The sequence below is a fragment of the Poromitra crassiceps genome, assembly GCF_964638095.1.
Source record: "Poromitra crassiceps genome assembly, chromosome: 10".
Classification (NCBI taxonomy): Eukaryota; Metazoa; Chordata; class Actinopteri; order Beryciformes; family Melamphaidae; genus Poromitra; species Poromitra crassiceps.
The window spans coordinates 17,566,892-17,587,172 of NC_139631.1; the positions used below are offsets into that span (position 1 = coordinate 17,566,892).

The 20,281-nt window shown below is 45.0% G+C and overlaps 2 protein-coding genes across 2 annotated transcripts in view; both read right to left on the reverse strand.

Moving 5' to 3' along the window:
* LOC310784200 (ras-specific guanine nucleotide-releasing factor 2) overlaps positions 1 to 1,228 on the reverse strand; it is a gene marked incomplete at both ends in the record, with an annotated part of 66,602 nt that extends 65,374 nt beyond the window's left edge. The window contains one exon of the mRNA XM_083645210.1: positions 953 to 1,228. Within this exon, the coding sequence (XP_083501336.1) occupies positions 953 to 1,228 (276 nt within the window). The remainder of the gene's footprint in view (positions 1 to 952) is intronic.
* Positions 1,229 to 2,915: 1,687 nt separating this feature from the next.
* msh3 (mutS homolog 3 (E. coli)) overlaps positions 2,916 to 20,281 on the reverse strand; it is a 56,844-nt gene continuing 39,478 nt past the window's right edge. The window contains exons 22-24 of the mRNA XM_083645300.1: positions 11,432 to 11,564; positions 11,013 to 11,181; positions 2,916 to 3,323 (exon numbers count right to left, since the gene is read on the reverse strand). Of these exons, the coding sequence (XP_083501426.1) occupies positions 3,242 to 3,323; positions 11,013 to 11,181; positions 11,432 to 11,564 (384 nt within the window). The 3' untranslated portion in view covers positions 2,916 to 3,241. The remainder of the gene's footprint in view (positions 3,324 to 11,012; positions 11,182 to 11,431; positions 11,565 to 20,281) is intronic.

Sequence of the window (20,281 nt, forward strand, 5' to 3'; positions counted from 1 at the left end):
TCCAACATGAGGAGGTAGATCTGGAAAGGCTTTCAACCTCGTGACTTATTTAGGCTACGTAAGGTCTATAAGACAGTGATTGTGGTGCACTATGTGCTCACGTTCAACAGGTTACTTGCATGTGTGTGCATGCACACACACACACACACACACACACACACACACACACACACACACACACACACACACACACGACACAGTGCATCAGCTGCAAATGTCCTGCAGACAGTTTGCAAATGTGTTGACCTGGCACAAGACCAAACTGTTGGGATGGGGGGCGGGGCTGAAATGATCAGAGTGAAAAGATTAGGCTACTGAAAAGTGAGAACGTGACATTATTTGATTTGGAACAAGACATGCTGTGTAAAGCTCTCCCATCAGCTTCTTCCATGTCTCCATGATCTCCTTTGCAGAGGAAGCACTTGGAGCCCTTCTCACTGTGGTGCTCATATCATGATGACATCAGTGTGGCTCGGCTACAGGCTACCTACAGCAGATGCTGGAAGCTGATGTTGCGTACATGGACGTTTTACTTTCTTTGTCAATTGGTTTTGGGACGAGCCTGAGAGTCTAAATTGCAGTTTTTAATCTCAAGATCGAGCAGAAATCTATTTGGAAGCCATATTCCAAATGAATCACATCAGAGGAGCATTCAGAACTTCAGTTCCCTCTGCTATGTGCATCTGTGCAACGCAGTTTGGCAAGCTAGCTGAGTTACATTAACACTATTCTATGAGTGCAGTGCAGGCTGGTCGACATGTGTCGATGTGTGGTGTTATTTTATTTATGTATATGCATAATGATTTTTGAGGCTGTGGTTTCTAAAACAAACGGACCCATCTCCATTTAACTCAATGGATGCTGAAAACTTTGAAGCTCAATGGCCTAGCTCAGAACTCTCCTGAAGGCAGATAGAACCTGCATCATTCTCAGTGGACTCTCTCCCTCTCACCTGTTTCTCCAGCGCCTCCCTCCCCGTGATGGACATCTTGGGCGCGGGCGCGCGCTCGCAGGTGCATCCCTCCAACAGGTAAATCCCGGCAGGTCGCGCGCTCTGCTCGTGCTCGAAGTAGAAGAGCACGTTCTGGTAGAGGGCGAAGAACTTGTCGTGCCAGCGGCTGTTCTCCGCCGTCTTCTTGCTCAGGTAGCCGCGCTTGGTGCCCTCCTTCCGCGCGACCACCGACAGAAACAGCGCGTGCCCCTCGTTGTAACGAACACTCTTCTGCATGTTTGGTTTTGAATAAAGAAGACTTAAAACAACCGGAGACTAAAACAACCGGAGTTGCCCGGTTCTGTCACGGGGAGCGCATGTTCGCGTGTCAACTTTCCCTTCAGGAGACGCGCGGAAAAGTTGCCCCGCTGCTGGAAGCGCTTCTGCAGAGGAGCTCATAGTAAATAATATGTTCGAGTCCAAACACTACAATAAATGCATGTTACTCGCAAAAAAAGACGGTTCCATCAATAATAACTACATCTAACAAGCAGGAGAAGAGAAGATAGTGCTGTTCACAGCGGAGAAATCCCTCAAGTGGACAGACTGTGACCGAATCACAGATAAGCTGCAATCGGCTTTGACTCTCTATCTCTCTCTCTCCGTCCCATCACTCTCTCGTTACTGTCTCTCTATCTTTCTCTCTCTCTCTGGTGATGCTCGCTGATCTTGGTGGCTGGTAGGGCAGCGCTGCGCTGGAGTTAGCGGAATTAAAGGCGGAGCATGAGTTGTGTGTGTGTGTGTGTGTGTGTGTGTGTGTGTGTGTGTGTGTGTGTGTGTGTGTGTGTGTGTGTGTGTGTGTGTGTGAGAGAGAGAGAGAGAGAGAGAGAGAAAGGGAGAGACAAAGTGGTGCAAATGTCCTGTTGTGATTTGTTTCTGCATTATTAAGGGAATGATATCAAAGTGTGGAGTAGGCTATACTAATGAATACATTAATTAATAAAGTAACCCACAATGCAGGAGTGGATAGATTTGGTAAATTAAATATATTTGATGGGAAAAAATTCCTTTTCACTCCACCTCCAAAAATATTTTAGTTAAAATTGGCTAAGTGGGGCGCCAGCGGTGTGTGTCACAATTGTGATGTCACTTGTGATGCCATTTGAGCAATTGTGATGTCATCAGTGATGCCACTTGAGCAATTGTGACGTCATCAGTAATGTAATAAGTCCTTCTGTGGTGTTTTATGGCAGCATTACCGCCTCCTTCTGGATTCAATCTGTTTCACTACATTCTGTCCCTCTTCCCTACTCAATAAAACCTTCCTGGCCGAGGCTATATAAGTGATGGGAGTATAAGTAGGGAGAACAGGACAAGTGGTGCATCATCTCCAGAGTACATGGTGGGAGTGAGTATAAGTAGGGAGAAGAGGACAAGTGGCGCATCATCTCCAGAGTCTCCACCGTGAACTCGATTCCTATTTATTCAATTCTGGTTGAAATGGGTGTTATGTACGGTCCTTGCGGCCCGATTTTGTGGAAGTGACTTGAATAATTTGTTTTTGTTTATTTTATTAACAAGACTTGTTTTTCCCCCTACCTTCCTTCTTTGGCTCTTATTTGATTTAGCTACTGAAACCTCTCCCAACTGTGTAGACACATCTACCTTTCTCAGCCTGTACAAAGTTATAGAAGTGTGGGATAAAGAAAATATAGAAGGATTTCGGGAAGGTCAATATTCTCTGCTGTATCGATGCAAGTATTTTTAATTAAATCCCTGTTATCCCTAAATAAAGAATTAAATAATAATAAAAATCAAAATAAAAGAATGAATACAGCCAAATACAAGTTTGTCTTTTTCCTAATTTATTGCTGATCAACCAAACATGCACACGGTCATACAGTTTGGTAGGTAAAATCCTGATTAGGTGGTATTAAATTAGCATAATCTAACAATTATGTAATATACAGGACATTATGCCAAAGAGCAGACCCTATAGGGCCTCAGCTGAGATGGATACAAAATTGTATTCTCTAAATAAAATACACATAGGACATACAGAAGGGAACAGATATTCCAGTGAGCCGGGGTTGGTCTTCTGTCATTTTCTGACTCGGAGAATCACAGAAACGAACAACCTCACCACTCCATCAACCTCCATGACACACGCATGGTTCTGCTTCTCTGAACACACCAATCCTGTGTGTTAGCATGTGTGTGTGTGTATATTTTCAACAGCATCTCAACCTGTTCATTCTCGCTATTTCATTTGTGTGTGTGTGTGTGTGTGTGTGTGTTGAGTAAGTGGTGTCAGGGGTTTGACTGCTTCCAGTCCATCAGCGACGATCTGTCAGTGATGCTCCAAAGATCAGACAGGAGAGTCTTATTCTTCCTAGTGAGAGAGAGATAGAGAGCGAGAAAGAGAGAGAAAGAGGTGTGTTCTTTAAGGCAGTGGTTCTCAAACCTTTTCATATCAAGGACCCCTAAACTGACACAAATTAAACCACAAAGCCCCATTTTTATTTTTTCAATTTTTTATAGAACAATATACAAGACAAACGGGTTCAGACACAGGAAATGAAAAAACAAAACAAACAAACATACATGTGCTACCAGCCGCACAGTGTCCATATGTTTACAATAGATGAAATAAATGAAATACCAGCCGCCATCCGTCGCCCCTAGCTTAAGTCACTTAGCATTCTTCTAAGTAGGCCAAAAACAGGTCTCAGGTAGTAGAGAACCTCTTAAGTGAGTTGGTTCTCAGGGACCTGAGTCTCTCCATCTGTACAACAGAGATCATGTCCATCAGCCAGACCTGAAAAGAAGGTGAAGAGGAGGACTTCCATTCCTTTAAAATTATTTTTTTGGCGACAGTTGTCCCCAGTGTCAGAGACTGTTACACAGCTATAGGGAAGTTCAGTGAGGACTCCGAGCAGCCGAAGATGACGAGTTCTGCCTCCGGCTGTAGGGTTATTTTGTAGGCCTTAGAGCAGTGGTCCCCAACCACCGGGCCGCGGACCGGTACCGGCCGCAACGCATTTGGTACCGGGCCGCGATAGGCTATAATATTATAGGCTGTGTGTGGTAGTTAAAACATAATTTCAAGTTGACGTTTATTTATGTTTGTAGTTGAAACAAAAACATAAATACTGTAGGCTACATACAGTACAACACAAAAGGCTGTTATTTACCCTTTGTCGCCACCTGGTGAGTAAATATATATGTAACTAAAACCATTAAAATTGACAACCGGTCCGTGACTTTTTTTTCCATGTATCTACCGGTCCTTGGCACAAAAAAGGTTGGGAACCCCTGCCTTAAGCCCAATTTATGCTTTATCTGCCGACACTTTTGAAACGGTCGCCGACAGAAATGAGGACTTGAGTCGACACTTTCAAGCAGGCACGTGCACACATAGACATCAAAGGGGGCCTGAGCCCCTGCCCTTTTTCCCCGTCTGTAAAAAGTGCCCTCTCCGGACCCTGAATGCAGCATTTCTAAAGGCACTCTGTATGAAAATGCCCCTTTCCAAGCCGCCCCCCGAAGGCAGCACTCAAAGAGTAGAGCCTTTTCCGAGCTCTCCTGGCCCTGAATGCAGCATTTCTAATGGCCCTCTGTGCGGAAAAATGCGCCTTTCCAAGCCGCACCTGAAGGCAGCAGCCAAGAAACGAAAGCGTCAAACTTGCGCCAACGTGCCCTTTTACGAATTTCAGCCCCTGCCCCTCTAACATTCTCTGCACGTCCCTGCTTTCAAGTGTCGGCGAGAGGTGTCTGCTACCTACTGTAGTAAAATTTCTAGTGTCACTGACTACGTCACATAATGTCGCGCAAGTGTGATTGGCTATATAGACGGGCACGCGCTTGACTTCCTTGTTTTAGTTTTCGCTGAAATGAAATGAATGAACGTGTCCCCGCTATTTTTATCAGCATGTCCTTGATGTATGACTTCGTGAAAATCACAAAGAACACCGTGACCAACTTCCCAGAGAGAGAGGAGGTGAGTTGTGTGGTTGTGTGTCGTTATATGCGGCTGCAGTTACATCTTGCCTCAGACGTGGGTTCACTGACAGCATTCCCTCTCTTGGCTGTCTGCACTAGTTCTCTGTCTCCCTCTGTCTATAGCGTCACATGACCGTTGAGCCGAGGAGAGAAGCATAAATGCAGCAACATGAGCGACACTTTATTTTTCGTCTGCGACCATGTGCTAAGCGACACTTTCTAATAAGTATAAATTAAGCTTTAGAGTACCAGTCAAACATTTTGGCCCAGAATCCTGTTAATGAAGGGCAGGACCAGAAGGCATGAGATAGTGTGCCCTCTGACACCTGGCATCTGTCACACAGTGACGAGACAGAAGGGAAGATCCTGTGCAATTTATGCTTGGAGTAGTGAAGACGGTGAGTGACTTTAAATTGGATCAGCTGGTGTCTGCTCTTACTGAGCAGAGTTGTACCACCGACAGGCTCCTTTCCCATATAATGTCAGATAAATCAATACCAAGTTCCCCCTGCCATGCTTCTCTAATCCTCTCAGTAGAGGCTGTGTTGCAGTTGTCAAACAGACATACATATCTAGAGATAAGATGCTTGGAGTGAGGAGGATTCAGCAATACATAGAAAAAAGCATGCTCATTTGGGAGCGCTTCAAAGGTGCGAATCTTGGATCGAACATAATAGTTAGTGCTGGGCAACTCAAACTTCCTCTTCAGTAGATCAAAGGATGCAAAATGACCATCTATGTATAGGTCTTTGATGGAAACCAGCCCATTCACAAAGCCCCATTCGATAAGATTTAGTCCCAGGGTCCCCCATCTGATAAGACTTTTTGCTTTTACTGTAGATGTTTTATTAAGTGTACTATGCAACCAAAATCCATGACCAAAATAGTCATACATTCTGTCATTGTGTTACTTATGGATGGAATTATTGTGAAAATAAGGTGTTCTTAATTTAATTTCTCCCGCCCAGGCCACAAACTATTTGAGGCACTCCAGTTTCTTCCCAACTGCCATCCGCCTCCTCAACGAGGCCCGAAAGCGCCCCCATGAATAAGGACTTTATCACCCCCCCCCCCCCCCCCCCCCCCAGTGCCCCCACTGACTTGGTCATTCCCCCCCCCCCCCCCCTCCATCATATGTCACTTTAAAGGACTGAAGGACTGCACTTAAAATGTTTGTGATTGTTATGCCTCCGCCGGCGATAGCCAGGCCGGAGGCATTATGGATCCGGGTTGTCCGTCCGTACGGCTGTCCGTCCGTACGGCTGTCCGTCCGTACGGCTGTCCGTACGTTGTTTGTTAACGCGATATCTGAGGAACGCCTGGACGGAATTTCATCAGATTCGCCTTAAACATTCACTTAGGCTCAAGGATGATCTGATTAGATTTTGGTGGTTAAAGGTCAAAGGTCAAGGTCACTGTGACCTCTCGAACGCCATTTTCAAGCTTGTTAATGCGATATCTGAGGAACGCCTGGACGGAATTTCATCAGATTCGCCTTAAACATTCACTTAGGCTCAAGGATGATCTGATTAGATTTTGGTGGTCAAAGGTCAAGGTCACTCTGACCTCTCGAACGCCATTTTCAAGCTTGTTAACGCGATATCTGAGGAACGCCTGGACGGAATTTCATCAGATTCGCCTTAAACATTCACTTAGGCTCAAGGATGATCTGATTCGATTTTGGTGGTCAAAGGTCAAAGGTCAGGGTCACTGTGACCTCTCAAACGCCATTTTCAAGCTTGTTAACGCGATATCTGAGGAACGCCTGGACGGAATTTCATCAGATTCGCCTTAAACATTCACTTAGGCTCAAGGATGATCTGATTAGATTTTGGTGGTCAAAGGTCAAAGGTCAGGGTCACTGTGACCTCTCAAACGCCATTTTCAAGCTTGTTAACACAATATCTGAGGAACGCCTGGACGGAATTTCATCAGATTCGCCTTAAACATTCACTTAGGCTCAAGGATGATCTGATTAGATTTTGGTGGTCAAAGGTCAAAGGTCAATGTCACTGTGACCTCTCGAACGCCATTTTCAAGCTTGTTAACGTGATATCTGAGGAACACCTGGACGGAATTTCATCAGATTCGCCTTAAACATTCACTTAGGCTCAAGGATGATCTGATTAGATTTTGGTGGTCAAAGGTCAAGGTCACTGTGACCTCTCAAACGCCATTTTCAAGCTTGTTAATGCAACATCTCAGGAGCACCTTGACGGAATTGCTTCCAATTTGCCTCAAATGGCGATTTGGACTCAAGAATGAACTAATGGCGGAGGCATAAGTCCGCGTTGCGGTCGTTCTAGTTTTCTATATAGCTTTGTCTTCCACTATTGATGTGAGCGCTATGCTGCATACTTGCAGTAAAGGCTGGCTCAGACTACAGCAGTTTTGGCTCGATTTATGCCCGATTCACCCCTCCTGACAATCTGAGGAGAAATCTGGCCTGGCAGCTTGGTCGGTCCCCATGATTGGCAGAGATGATCTGGTAATGTGAGTGGTTTGCAGATCCAATCTTAACCCTCTAGATCTGCTCACAGACTCATCGGGGCCGCCCCGATCATATCAAGCATGTTTGATATTTAGGACTGAAAATCTGGGTGAATACGTCATCCTGCTGTGTGAGACTCCCGCCCATCTCGCCGTGACCAGTCCACAAGAAGAAGAAGAAGTGAGAGACATGGCGCCCGTGAAACCTACCAGTACTCTCCAGGTTCGTTGGACAGCTGACATGGAGGGAAGGCTTGTCGATATGTGTTGAGAACACGACGGCTTATTGAACGTATATATTCCCATACATACCACAAGAAACAGGAGAAAGAGAAGAGCTGGGGAGAGATCGCTGCTGCTTTGAACATACCAGGTGTGTACGGGAGAAAGCTAGCATAGCAAGCTAACGCAATAATGCAACCCAGCCACTCACACACACCTGCACAGCCCGCAGGAAAAACCCCAGACTTAGGCGGCGTTCACACAGGATGTGTGTGAACACTTTGGAGATCATGTCGAGAGCGCTTCCATTGCGCACAAAACACAGCGCACGGAGCATTTTTTGTGTGCTTTGTTTTGTTTTCCCCTGCAGTCGCGTGCAGTACAGTTCAGGACACAACGATCACACGGACGGTAGCCAGCTGGTTTCGTCTGTTTGATGTTGTTGACTGTGAACATGAAAGCCAGATTATTGCCAATTCTAGGAGCAGCGGAGGAGGTTGAAGATCCCTCTGGTAGGAGAAGAGGTAGGAGGAGTCAAAAGACGAGCAGCGCGCTTTTCCTCCAAATGTTCAACTTTTTTCAGCTTAAAACACCCAGAGCGCTCCGCCAAAAACACTAGACGCCACCAGCGCTTAAACGGCAGGTGCGTTCCTGGAAAGGGGAGCGCGCTTAGCGCTCCTCTTTCAAGGAGCGCATAGTGCCCCTAGAGCATAGTGCCTAGAGCATAGTGCCTAGAGCCTAGCGCGTCCTTACATAGAGAATGAATTGCAGAAAAAGGCGCTGGCAGCTCAAATAAGCGCGTTGTGTGTGCACGCCGCCTTACAGTATACTGACATATACTGCCATAACATAACACACGAAAGAGAGCTTAACATCAACAGAGATAAGACAGCAAAATGCTACTCAAACATTAAATCTCCTTGCAAAGTAGCAGTCAAACGATTGCATTGGCCCACACTGTCCAATATGTATCAAGCCCATGCAAATACATACATGTAACATAGCTCTGTGAGCGTCCAATGAGATCCCTGAGATCTACTCATCTACAACGCTGCATGGCTTCACTCCAACAGAGAACAAACATTTAATATAGGGAGGATTATATATTATGACAGAGAGGTATGGCTGTGTGTGTGTGTGTGTGTGTGTGTGTGTGTGTGTGTGTGTGTGTGTGTGTGTGTGTGTGTGTGTGTGTGTGTGTGTGTGCGCGTGCGTGCGTGCGTGCGTGCGTGCTGACAGATATTTAATAATGGTGAGGATTACTTAGGCAGTGGGTAAGCAGCACTCAACTCCCAGCAGGCTGTCTGTCGAGGAGACGCAGTGTATAAATTTACACAGGCAGAGAGGACTGTCTTCAGAGCGGATAAGACATGTGATGCTTTGACAGAAAAAAAGACAAAAAATTTGCTGCATTTCCACCTTCTAAGTCAAATCTTATGCCTGGCGGTGTGGTCCATCCAACACAGAGTAGGAAAGTGAGTGGTAGGAAAACTTAATTGTCTCCCGGGCGTCAAAAGCATCAATAGTATCGATTTGAAATACTCATTTGCAACAGGTATCGGTAGTTAAAAAAAAAGTAAACTGATACAATACTCATTTGCAACAGTATTGATACCAGCAGTGCTTCAATGAAAAATCTAACATACTACTGATTTTCCCCTTCCTATCTAATCTGCTGTGCAGTGCAAAGTGTTGAATGGGTTGTATCGGGCCTACATTATAGAGAAGCGTGCATCTGTCTGTCCATCTGTCTTTGTTTATTTTTATGCCTCGTCTTGATGTGTAGTCAGTCTGCTTTTTTAGACGGTCTGACAACCTAGTCTCTCCCACCAGTCAGAGACCAAGAGGGGAGACTATCCATCGGTCTCGGTCCATCCGTCTGTCACACTGTAATGTCCTATGTCCTAATGTCAAGTCCCATAGGGCAAAAGTCCCATAGCAGTCTGTTGATAGTCCACTCCACACCGTTTTCATATCCAGTCAGTAACTGACTTCCAAAGTTTGGTCAACTGTCGTGGGTTGAGTCTATTTCACAAAAATTGCCTTAACTCAGGAGGGCATTGTCTTATGGTAACCAAATGTCATATATGTGTGCAGGTATGTACTGTGAGATACTATTAAAAAAAAAGGAAAAGAAAAAAAAAGATTTTGCCTATAGGTGGTGCTATAGCAACATTTCAAATGTTAAATTCAAAAATTTAATTTTAAAAGGCCCAGTGACTGTAGATTATGGTAACAAAATTCCTTCATTTCTGGATTCCTTGGACCAAGATGCATATATCCATATAGGCCACTCCCATTTCCGCCCACAAGTTTTTCCGCTGTGTTGAATTTTGTCCAAAACCTTTTTTTCACCCTTTCTTTACTGAGACTACATGTTTCCATGTTAGTGTGCATTTTGAAAATGGACCACAAGGGTACATTCCCCTTAAAACTCTTGTAGGGGAAAATGAAAAAAAAAAATTACTCTTGGGAGAAAATATAGCATGAAAAAAGTCCTGACAGAAGCTGCCAAAGCCTCTCACAATTCCTGGAAGGAGCGTTTTTAACTGGAATTGCCCTTTTGTTAATAACCAGTTCAGGAACAGTATTTTTGAGATGAGAGCTTGACAACATTAAGATGAGAACATTGTAATCCAGTTTCTGTTCAAGGAAAAAATCCACGCTAAAAACGATTTTGTTTGGCACATTTTGTTGTTTGTTGGTGATAACTGGCAAAGCACAGGCGATATGATGTCACATTGAGATGTTTCCAGCACAGTGACAATGGAGTTTATAGCAGAAAATCTTTCATCTATCCAAAACATCAACAACAGTATCAGGTTGTGGTGTCAGACCCTAAAATCAAAGAGCAAGGACTTCATCGGCAGGTCCGGGGGATTCGAACCGGCGACTTTGCGATCAAAAGGCCGCTCCTCTAACCTCTTGGTTTCTGCCTTCCCCATACAACCCGATGATGTCATCGAGTGTCAAAGCCTGAGCTGATCCACTAACTTGTACCAAGGGTGCTTTTCCAGGAATACTGGTACATTTTCTGTTCACACAAGTATGAAATCAAGTTCATTTGAGTGTTAAAGCTTAAATAAAACTTCTGCAATTTGCCCTCAGTGGTGCTGCTTCAAGTTTTATTATTTCATAACACAGATTCGATTCTTAGTTCCCTGCTTTCATGCTCCGTTTGTGTTTGCCAGACTTAAGGAACTCTCCAAGATCACAGGAATATCTGTTAGATTTAAGGTGAGGGTGTCTTTTGGCTTTAATAGAGATGGTCTGGGTGGATGTTCTGCGTGTGTGTGTGTGTGTGTGTGTGTGTGTGTGTGTGTGTGTGTGTGTGTGTGTGTGTGCGCGTGCGTGTGTAGTACTGTACCTCCTGGCATTGACCATGCTCTCCAGTTCTCGGGCCTTACGTGCAGCTGTGTGTAGTATAGGATCTGGGATATCGGCCAGTCGTGCGACATTCAGGCCATAGCTCCGCCCTGCAGCTCCTTCAGTTAACTGGTAGAGGAAGGTGATGAATTCTGGCTGAACCTCACCCTCTGTCAGCACGCGCACACGCACACATAAACACACACATTATAGTCTCAATGAAGAGCCTAATTATAATGATTTACAAATCACTGAAATAAGATGAATCTAAACTTATTTAAACTATAATAATCAAACCAACATGTTTCCTCTTCCACCAAAAACGAAGGCACTTTTATGTGCGCACACACACACACACACACACACACACACACACACACACACACACACACACACACACATACACACACACACAGATACCTTCAGTGTCAATGGCGATGTCAGGTTCACTGAGTAGGAATGCCATGTGGTAGTTGGCCACGTGTGCTGGATACGCCCGCTCCAGTTCACACAGAGGAGGGTAATGGGTCACAAACAAGGTGAGGGACTTCACCTTAGGAGGGAGAGGGAGAGAGTTTGGAGCTTTAACATCCCACCATCGCACTTACAATTTGGCCATTCTTCAGCGTTTTATATAGAACCCCATTTACAGCAGGAATTAAAATCCGTATCCAGATAAGTAGAAATGCAAGCTATAAACGCACATGGATCACATTATATGATCCGATCTCTTCCAGAGTCAATATAAAAATATCCAACCAAGGTGTAGGAGTGCCAGCACTCATCACCGCAGGCAGAGATCTTAAAATGCTCTAGTAAGAAAAGAAGGAAAAGTAAGTAGAGGCTGTAGCTGTACAGCAGCAACACATCTCACCCTACACACCTGCCATGTTCACTTTTACCGACAATAGACAGACTTGCCACCTTCCCACCTACTCACTAGATTTGCATAGTGCGTGCGAACAATGACATCTGATGACAATGTGGACAGAATGCAGACAGGAACGTGTATAAACACCAGCTGTAAATACAAGGCATTGACGTTGGATTGTTCATTATCCAGATAGCATTTCCAGATGTAGATCCGATTTGGAAATCAATGAGCCAAAGTCCAATCAAACACGATAACAAAACAGAAACAATCAAATAAAGTGAAGCCAAAAGCAGACTTTCAAATTAAGCTAGAAAGCCGGCTCCTCTCCAGCGCATGATCAGCTTAATAGCCCTGCTAAATACACCATTCCCTGACAAAACATTTAAAAAAAATGTGCTAAACCCTTACCTTTTCAAACATTATCTCATCATTATCTCATCATATTTTAGGTGGATACATCCATCTTTACCCTTGCTCAAATATGTATATTCTGATCAATCAATGGTGATTTGAACCTACTAAATGTTTTTTATACTCAAATATCTGGCCATTTGTCACTTGATCCTGGTGAATATTGATCAAAAGCAGAGGAAGAGAAAAAGACAGAGATGAGAGAACAAAAGTGTAACAGCCGGAACTACATGGCAAGTAATATTATGCAACACAGTCCATGTTGCAACTGAACAGCAGTCTGAACTGAGGAAGAGTAGCCCATCTACTGCCCCCCCCCCCCGCTCTCTCTCTCTCTCTCTCTCTCTTAGGGGTCTCTGCAGTCACTCCTTCCATTTTTCTGCCTTTCATTTTTAAAATGCAGCACTTTGCTTTCCAATCTGTGGGGAGAAATTGAAGGAAGTGAATCCACTTGTTTTCATCCCTCTATTCTTCAGTAAGGCCCTGGAGGGAGCCACCCAAAGCTTCTGCGATTGACCTCAGGCATTAAGGGTCAAGCCAAGGCATGCAAATCAAAAAACCATGGCTGCTGTGAACTGGCTCACTCACTCTCTTTCACCCCATGTACACCTGGTTTTTAAATGTGACCTGTATCCAGATAACGTATCTGGATACAGGTCACATTTAAAAACCAGGTGTAGATGGGGTGTTAGTCTGTCAAACACACGCGCACTTTAACTCAGCACTGTGCTCTCAGGAAAGCTGCTAAAAGCTATTCCTGAATACACACATTTCCTCTCCTCTCAACAATTCAATCACATGTAAATGGAGCAGGGACCATGCATCCACTATGGCTGCATTAACAAAGCATTCACTTCCCATACATGTCACGGACTGACCGTTGTGTCGATATTTTTTTCACACATATTCTCCTGACAATGAAAATCCTAAAACTGAAGTATCTAGAACAAGCACAGCAGCACGGTGGCTCAGTGGTTAGCACTGTCACCTCACAGGAAGAAGTTTGTGCGTTCGAATCTATCCACCCGTCCTTTCTGTGTGGAGTTTGCATGTTCTCCTCGTGTTTGCGTGGGGTTTCCTCCGGGTGCTCCGGTTTCCTCCCACAGTCTAAAGATATGCTGTAGTATTGTAATGTATATACTCTAGTCAAATGTGTAGTATGTTGTATGTCATGTATGTAACCTAAGGTATGTTGTGTAGATATGATGTAGTTGTATATTATACATAATCAATGGGGGTGATGATGGTGGTAACGACAATAAATGGTCTATGAGCTCTCGTGGTGGATCAGGCCCGAGGCTCTGGTCTTACATCATCGCAGCAGACAGGCCGCTGCCGGACGGGGCCAGCTTCAGGATTAGCACGCTAACTGCTCTCTCTAGGAAAGGTCACATGTCACTAGAATTACCCCCCGCTGAGAGAGACGTGTGCGGTGACGCTCACGTGCTCCAAATCAAATCAAATCAAATCAAATCACAAATCAGACTTTATTTACATAGCACCTTTCGTACAAAATTGCAATACAAGGTGGTTAAAGGAGAATTTCGGTATTATGTATAAGTAACTAATTTTTTCCTGATTTTTTATCCCATTTTTATCCCCCATTAGTGCTAATTTTTTATTTATTTATCCTGGTTGGTGCTCCACCCTCTGCTGATCTGGGGAGAGCCGAAACTGGCTCCATGCTTCCTCCGAGACATGGGCAGTAGCCAGCCGCTTCTTTTCACCTGACAGTAGGGATGCACCAATATGAAAATTTTGGCCGATGCCGATAACCGATATTAACATTGCTGTTATGGCCGATAACCGATATTTACCGATGTCGATATGATCTGTATAAAACCAAATTTTTATGATCATCACATTTTGTACATACTGAAAAACACATGTTAACACTGAATTTGAAAAAGTTATGCATTTCTTTATTTGCAAAGCCTTTGGAAAAGCCCATAAATCATAGATTTACTGCATTATTTCATATCAATGTGAAGAATTTGGCTGATAATGATAACCGATATTAACATTGCAACATCTGACCGATACCGATATGACCGATATGTTAAAAAATGACCAACATCGGCCGATACCGATATGATTGCCGATATATCGTGCATCCCTACCTGACAGGGGAAGCTTCACCGGTAGGACATAGCACGTGGGAGGATCACGCTATTCCAACCAGTTCCCCTCCCTCTGAACAGGTGCCCCTAACGACCAGAGGAGGCACCACATCAGCGACCAGGATATTGCATGTTTTGGTGTGGGGTTCCTATATGAAGGAAACCCCCAGGGGGCACGGGGAGAACATGCAAACTCCACACAGAAAGGCCCTTTTGACGACCCCACCCGGGCGGTGTTCACTCGAGGACATGCGGACGGGTACGCACTCCTTCAGCGCTCACAGCGTCCCAGGTGGGAATCGAACCCAGGACCTTCTATACTGTGAGGCGACAGCGCTTACCACTGCGCCACCGTGCCGCTATAAGTAACTAATTTGAGCAGAAATGTTTGAAATTGGTGCAGTATTGACCAAGATCACTTCAGTTGGCAGCCGCTTTGCACACATGCCCCTCCTGCACTAAACTTGTTTTTACCACTGCAGGATCAGATTATTCCATTACATTATAGAGGGATATTTAGCTTATGCTTGATCCAAGTCTCGCGAGAGTCTGGCGAGTCTCGCGAGAGTTGCATTTTTGCAGGAAGTCAGCTGTGATGGGGCAAGCCAGGAGCTGGCAATGTTGGTTTGGAGTAACAGAAAGCGTAGCTTTTGTTATCTCAAATATTTTGTAAGTTATGGCAGAATATTTAGCTGATTTCGAGAATATGGATGAGGCATTTGAATTCGCCTGTATTTATGTGAGCTGAGTAAAATGATATGCATACAATACAAACTGAAAAACCAGGCATGGAGAGACAGGCAGAGAGAGGGGGTGAACAAGCAAGGTGAATACAAGCATTCATTTTCTCTCTCTCTTTTACAATAACAATCAGCCTGTGTCCGGTGCAAAAATAAGCTTGAGTAGACATAGGTGCACGGGCTGCCGACTGGTGTGGCATGCACGCAAAGCAGCTGTGATCTTCATCAATTTCAAAATGTTCTGCTCAAATTAGTTAAACATAAAAAATACAAAGATAGGGTCCATGTTAAGAAATTCAGAAATTCTCATTTAACAATTGAAAATACAACAATACAATAAAAATACAACAATTCCCATGGGAATATAATACAACAATGAAAAGACAATACAGTTAAAATAGACTGTAAAATAGGGAAAGAATAGTATAGGAAATAACAGCAGAGCAAAGTAAAAGAGGGTAGAAAAGGTATGTCTTCCGATTTGTTTAAAAGGTGTTTACAGATTGTGATGCCCTCAGCACCTCTGGCAAGTTGTTCCAGAGGCGAGGATCATAGGACTCCCTGTAGGTCTCTGTCCTCACGCTGGGAACGACTAACAAGCCAGTGCCAGAGGACCTCCAAACACACAGACCTCCAGAGACACACACTCACGATACACTATTTCACACACACACACACACACACACACACACACACTCTCTCTCTCTCACGCACGCGCATGCACGCGCACGCGCACGCGCACACACACACACACACACACACACACACACACACACACACACACACACACACACACACACACACACACACACACACACACACACACACACACACACACTCTCTTCACTGCTGTCCACCTACAGTGGAAGGTAGAAAGGCTAACACCCTGGCTAATAGTCTGATTAGGTGCTAATGGCTGCTTGATGACCACCAGCCCCTCCATCCCCACCACCGACCACTCTGGTCACTCTCAAATGGACAGCATCTCTACTGACTGACTCACCTGACTGTAATCTGGACAGCATCTCTACTGACTGACTCACCTGACTGTAATCTGGACAGCATCTCTACTGACTGACTCACCTGACTGTAATCTGGACAGCATCTCTACTGACTGACTCACCTGACTGTAATCTGGACAGCATCTCTACTGACTGACTCACCTGACTGTAATCTGGACAGCATCTCTACTGACTGACTCACCTGACTGTAATCTGGACAGCATCTCTACTGACTGACTCACCTGACTGTAATCTGGACAGCATCTCTACTGACTGACTCACCTGACTGTAATCTGGACAGCATCTCTACTGACTGACTCACCTGACTGTAATTTGGACAGCATCTCTACTGACTGACTCACCTGACTCTAATCCTATCTCAAATATGCTCCAGGTTTAATGGTGCATACTGTATGAATTCCAATTAGCACAATCCTCCAGGATGACTACTAATAGCATTCATGTTTGCTCCTCTATGTTTGCATCCATATACTATGCAACAAGCATTCCTCTGTCCCTTTTGTAAACACACAGCTGAGATGTTAATGTAGGCTAAAACTGTGTGTGTGTGTGTGTGTGTGTGTGTGTGTGTGTGTGTGTGTGTGTGTGTGTGTGTGTGTGTGTGTGTGTGTGTGTGTGTGTGTGTGTGTGTGTGTGTATGTGTGTGTGTGTGTGTGTGTGTGTGTGTGTGTGTGTGTGTGTGTGTGTGTAGGTAAGTATGTGCAGATGTACAGTTATATGTATGTCTGACGCTCGTGTTTTGAAGTCGACCTGTTTTAAACGACCAAACAAGCACTAACTGCCTTGACGCTCCGACTCCGAGAACCCAGCAGCGACCAAAGTGCTTTCTCTCTCTGCGTGTGTGCCTCTCTCTCTCTCTCTCTGCATGTAGCCACTTTAATCCCCATCTGTCTCACGCTCTCTCATATGCTCCCCAAGCAAATCTCATTGGTAGTTTCAAATACAGTATAACAGCAAGCATGTAAAATATAACGCTACACTATAGCAAGACTGTCTGAACAAAGTGAGAAGGTTCTTCTAAACACGTCGGTTAGCAAAATGTAGCCTATTCTCTGCCTGTCATAATGAGATTAGATTGGTGAAAGTTTTGACAGACTGGATTGCTTCTTCAGGGTGGGCAATATTTCTTTCCAGAAGGCCATACTGACTTACATAAAGTAAGCGAAGGGCCACACAATGGACATCATGCCTGCCATACACTCCCTATTTTTAACCCTCTCTCCCGCTGTGATTGATCTTTTCTCCTGTTAATCCCCTGATATAATATAATATATAGTGAGACAAATCCAATGGCTGTAGCAGATGAGCCTTTGGGGGTTGTTTTGTTTTTCTTTGAGGACATTGGGCGCCGGATTGAGATGGTCCAGGGGCCGGGTCCGGCCCTGGGGCCGTATTTTGCCCATGTGTGCTTAATTTTCTCCCTCAGCACTGGCTTTTCCCCCTCCCCTCTGACTGTGCACGACAGACAGGTAGGATTATTCCAAGATTATTCCAACAGGGGGAAGGGGGGGGGGGGGGGGGGGGCGTGTTTGGGGGTCAAAAGTATAATTTCCCCCCTGCTTTTTATTTTTGCTCAGAGTCAAATGTTCTATGGTCACTCACGATTCAGTCTGGTGTGGTCTGGTTGGCTTGGCTCCAGGCTTAAAACTCTTGACAAGGATTTTTCTAAACATCTATGGAGAAAATGAATGGGGAATTCTCTTATGGAACCGGAGCTGCAAAAAAGTGGGCGGGTCCAATGAGCTGGGCAGAGATGAGCAGATGAAGTCTTTAATGAATCTCTCAAAACACTTCACCACAGAGATCAGTGCTACAGGGCCGATAGTCATCTAAGCAGGCCGAGTTGGTCTTCTTGGGTGCAAGGATAAGGGTGGACATTTTGAAGCATGTGGGGACAACAGAATGGGACAAAGTACCAGAAAAACGCACTCAACCCTCAATTGTTTCTGTGGGTGTGAAAACTTAAAAAAAAAAAGAAATCTGAAAGAAATTACTCCAGGACAGAAAATAGAGGTAAACACTGGGGCTAGCTGATCAGTGGTCAGCACATGATCTTGTAACTACAGTATGGTTCTGGGTGCTGGAGAAGAATGTCTAAAAATACACACACACACACACACACACACACACACACACACACACACACACACACACACACACACACACACACACACACACACACACACACACACACAGTTTTAGCCTACATTAACATCTCAGCTGTGTGTTTACAAAAGGGACAGAGGAATGCTTGGAGAGGTCAACCGCTGAGCAGGCCAGCTCCAGATGGGACAGGCTGTGTCTAACAGGCTCACTGGTCATAAAATAGCATTGTTGGCATAGTGCCAATGAGTCACATGCCAGAGAAAATACTTTCACTGGACGATGTCACCTGATGCAGGTGTTCTTCCCTGACAGTAACTCTCTAATGGGTGTTGATCTTGAGGTTAGTGTCTGCTTTACACCTGTAGAGCCTAGCCCCTCTTGTCAGCTCGTCTATAATGAAACACCATCAAAGAGCCTGTAGGGTGTGAGAGTGTGTGTGTGTGTGTGACAGTGTGCTTCTAGTCAGTAATCTAATCCTGAGGAAAGGGCAGAGGTGTCAAAGTCAGTGCTGCTGTCTCTCTCGTTACTCCTCTCTCTCCAATTAGACACAAATCCAATTCTCACTCAACAGCCTAGCCTCTTTCCACATGTCACAACAAACACCATTCTCACTGAAGGAGGTTGTGTTGTCTGTGTGTGTGTGTGTGTGTGTGTGTGTGTGTGTGTGTGTGTGTGTGTGTGCGTGTGTGTGTGTGCGTGCGTGCGCAAAAGCGCATGACGCATGAGAGAGAGAGATCGAGAGAGATTGTGTGTAAATGTGAACAAAGCGAGTGTTGAGTTCTGAGTCTGACCTTGCTTCCGGTGGCCCAACGCCTACTTATCCCAGCCAGGGGTCAACGAGAGGAGGTTGCCTAGGGGATGGCCTTTGCCTCGGGTCATGTTTTGTCATTTGTTTGAACACAACGGCTTGTTCATGTTTCCTTGTGGCAGAAAACCAACACCTAAGACAAAACATATTAAAAAAACATCTAGGGTGCCTAAGACTTTGCACAGTACTGTAGCTGTGAGAATAGTAAACATGAAATCACAGAACATAAAAAGGTATTTTTTATGAGATCTAAAACACAGCAACTTTCTTTTATTAATTGAGATTACCTTGGCAAGAGGTTGCGGCTGTTTGAGATAACAGTGTTAATAAGATTGTAATTGCTCGAGTGACATCACTGGTGACATCAGAGATTTTATTCAAGAAGATAACTCAACGGAACATGCCTGAAGAAATGCGTCAAGAGGATGAGGATGAGCCCTTTGCCTTCTAGGCAGAGAGATTGCTCAGCTTATGTCCCTGATTATCAACACCTTTTATTCCAACAAGGAGATCTTCCTCAGGCAAGTGATCTCCAATGCTTCTGATGCTTTGGACAAAATCCACTATGAAAGCCTGGTAAGGAGTGGCAAGGAGCTGACGATCGACATCATCCTCAATGTAGCTGAGCGCACCTTGACCCTCATCCTCTGACGGAAGCTCATTCAGTCAAGGTCGACAGTGGGGAGCCCATTGGCCGCGGAGCCAAGGTCATTCAGCACCTGAAGGAGGACCAGACCGAGTACATGGAGGAGAAGAGGTTCAAGGAAGTTGTCAAGAAGCACTCCCAGTTCATTGCTTTACCCCATCACACTGTTCATGGAGAAGGAGCGCGACAAGGAGATCAGCAATGACGAGGCAGAGGAGGAGAAGACAGGAGGAGAAAGACGATGCCGACGACAAACCAAAGATCAAGGACATGGGCTCTGACGACGAGCAGGACTCCAAAGACAAGGACAAGAAGAAGAAAAAGAAGATCAGGTAGAAGTACATTGAACAGGAGCAGCTGAACAAGACAAAGCCCATCTGGACCAGGAACCCTGACGACATCACCAACAAGGAGTATGGAGAGTTCTACAAGAATCTGACTGGGAGGATCACCTGGCTGTCAAGCACTTCTCAGTAGAGGGCCAGCTCGAATTCAGGGCTTTGCTCTTCATTCCCCGCCATGTGCCCTTTGATTTCCTTGAGA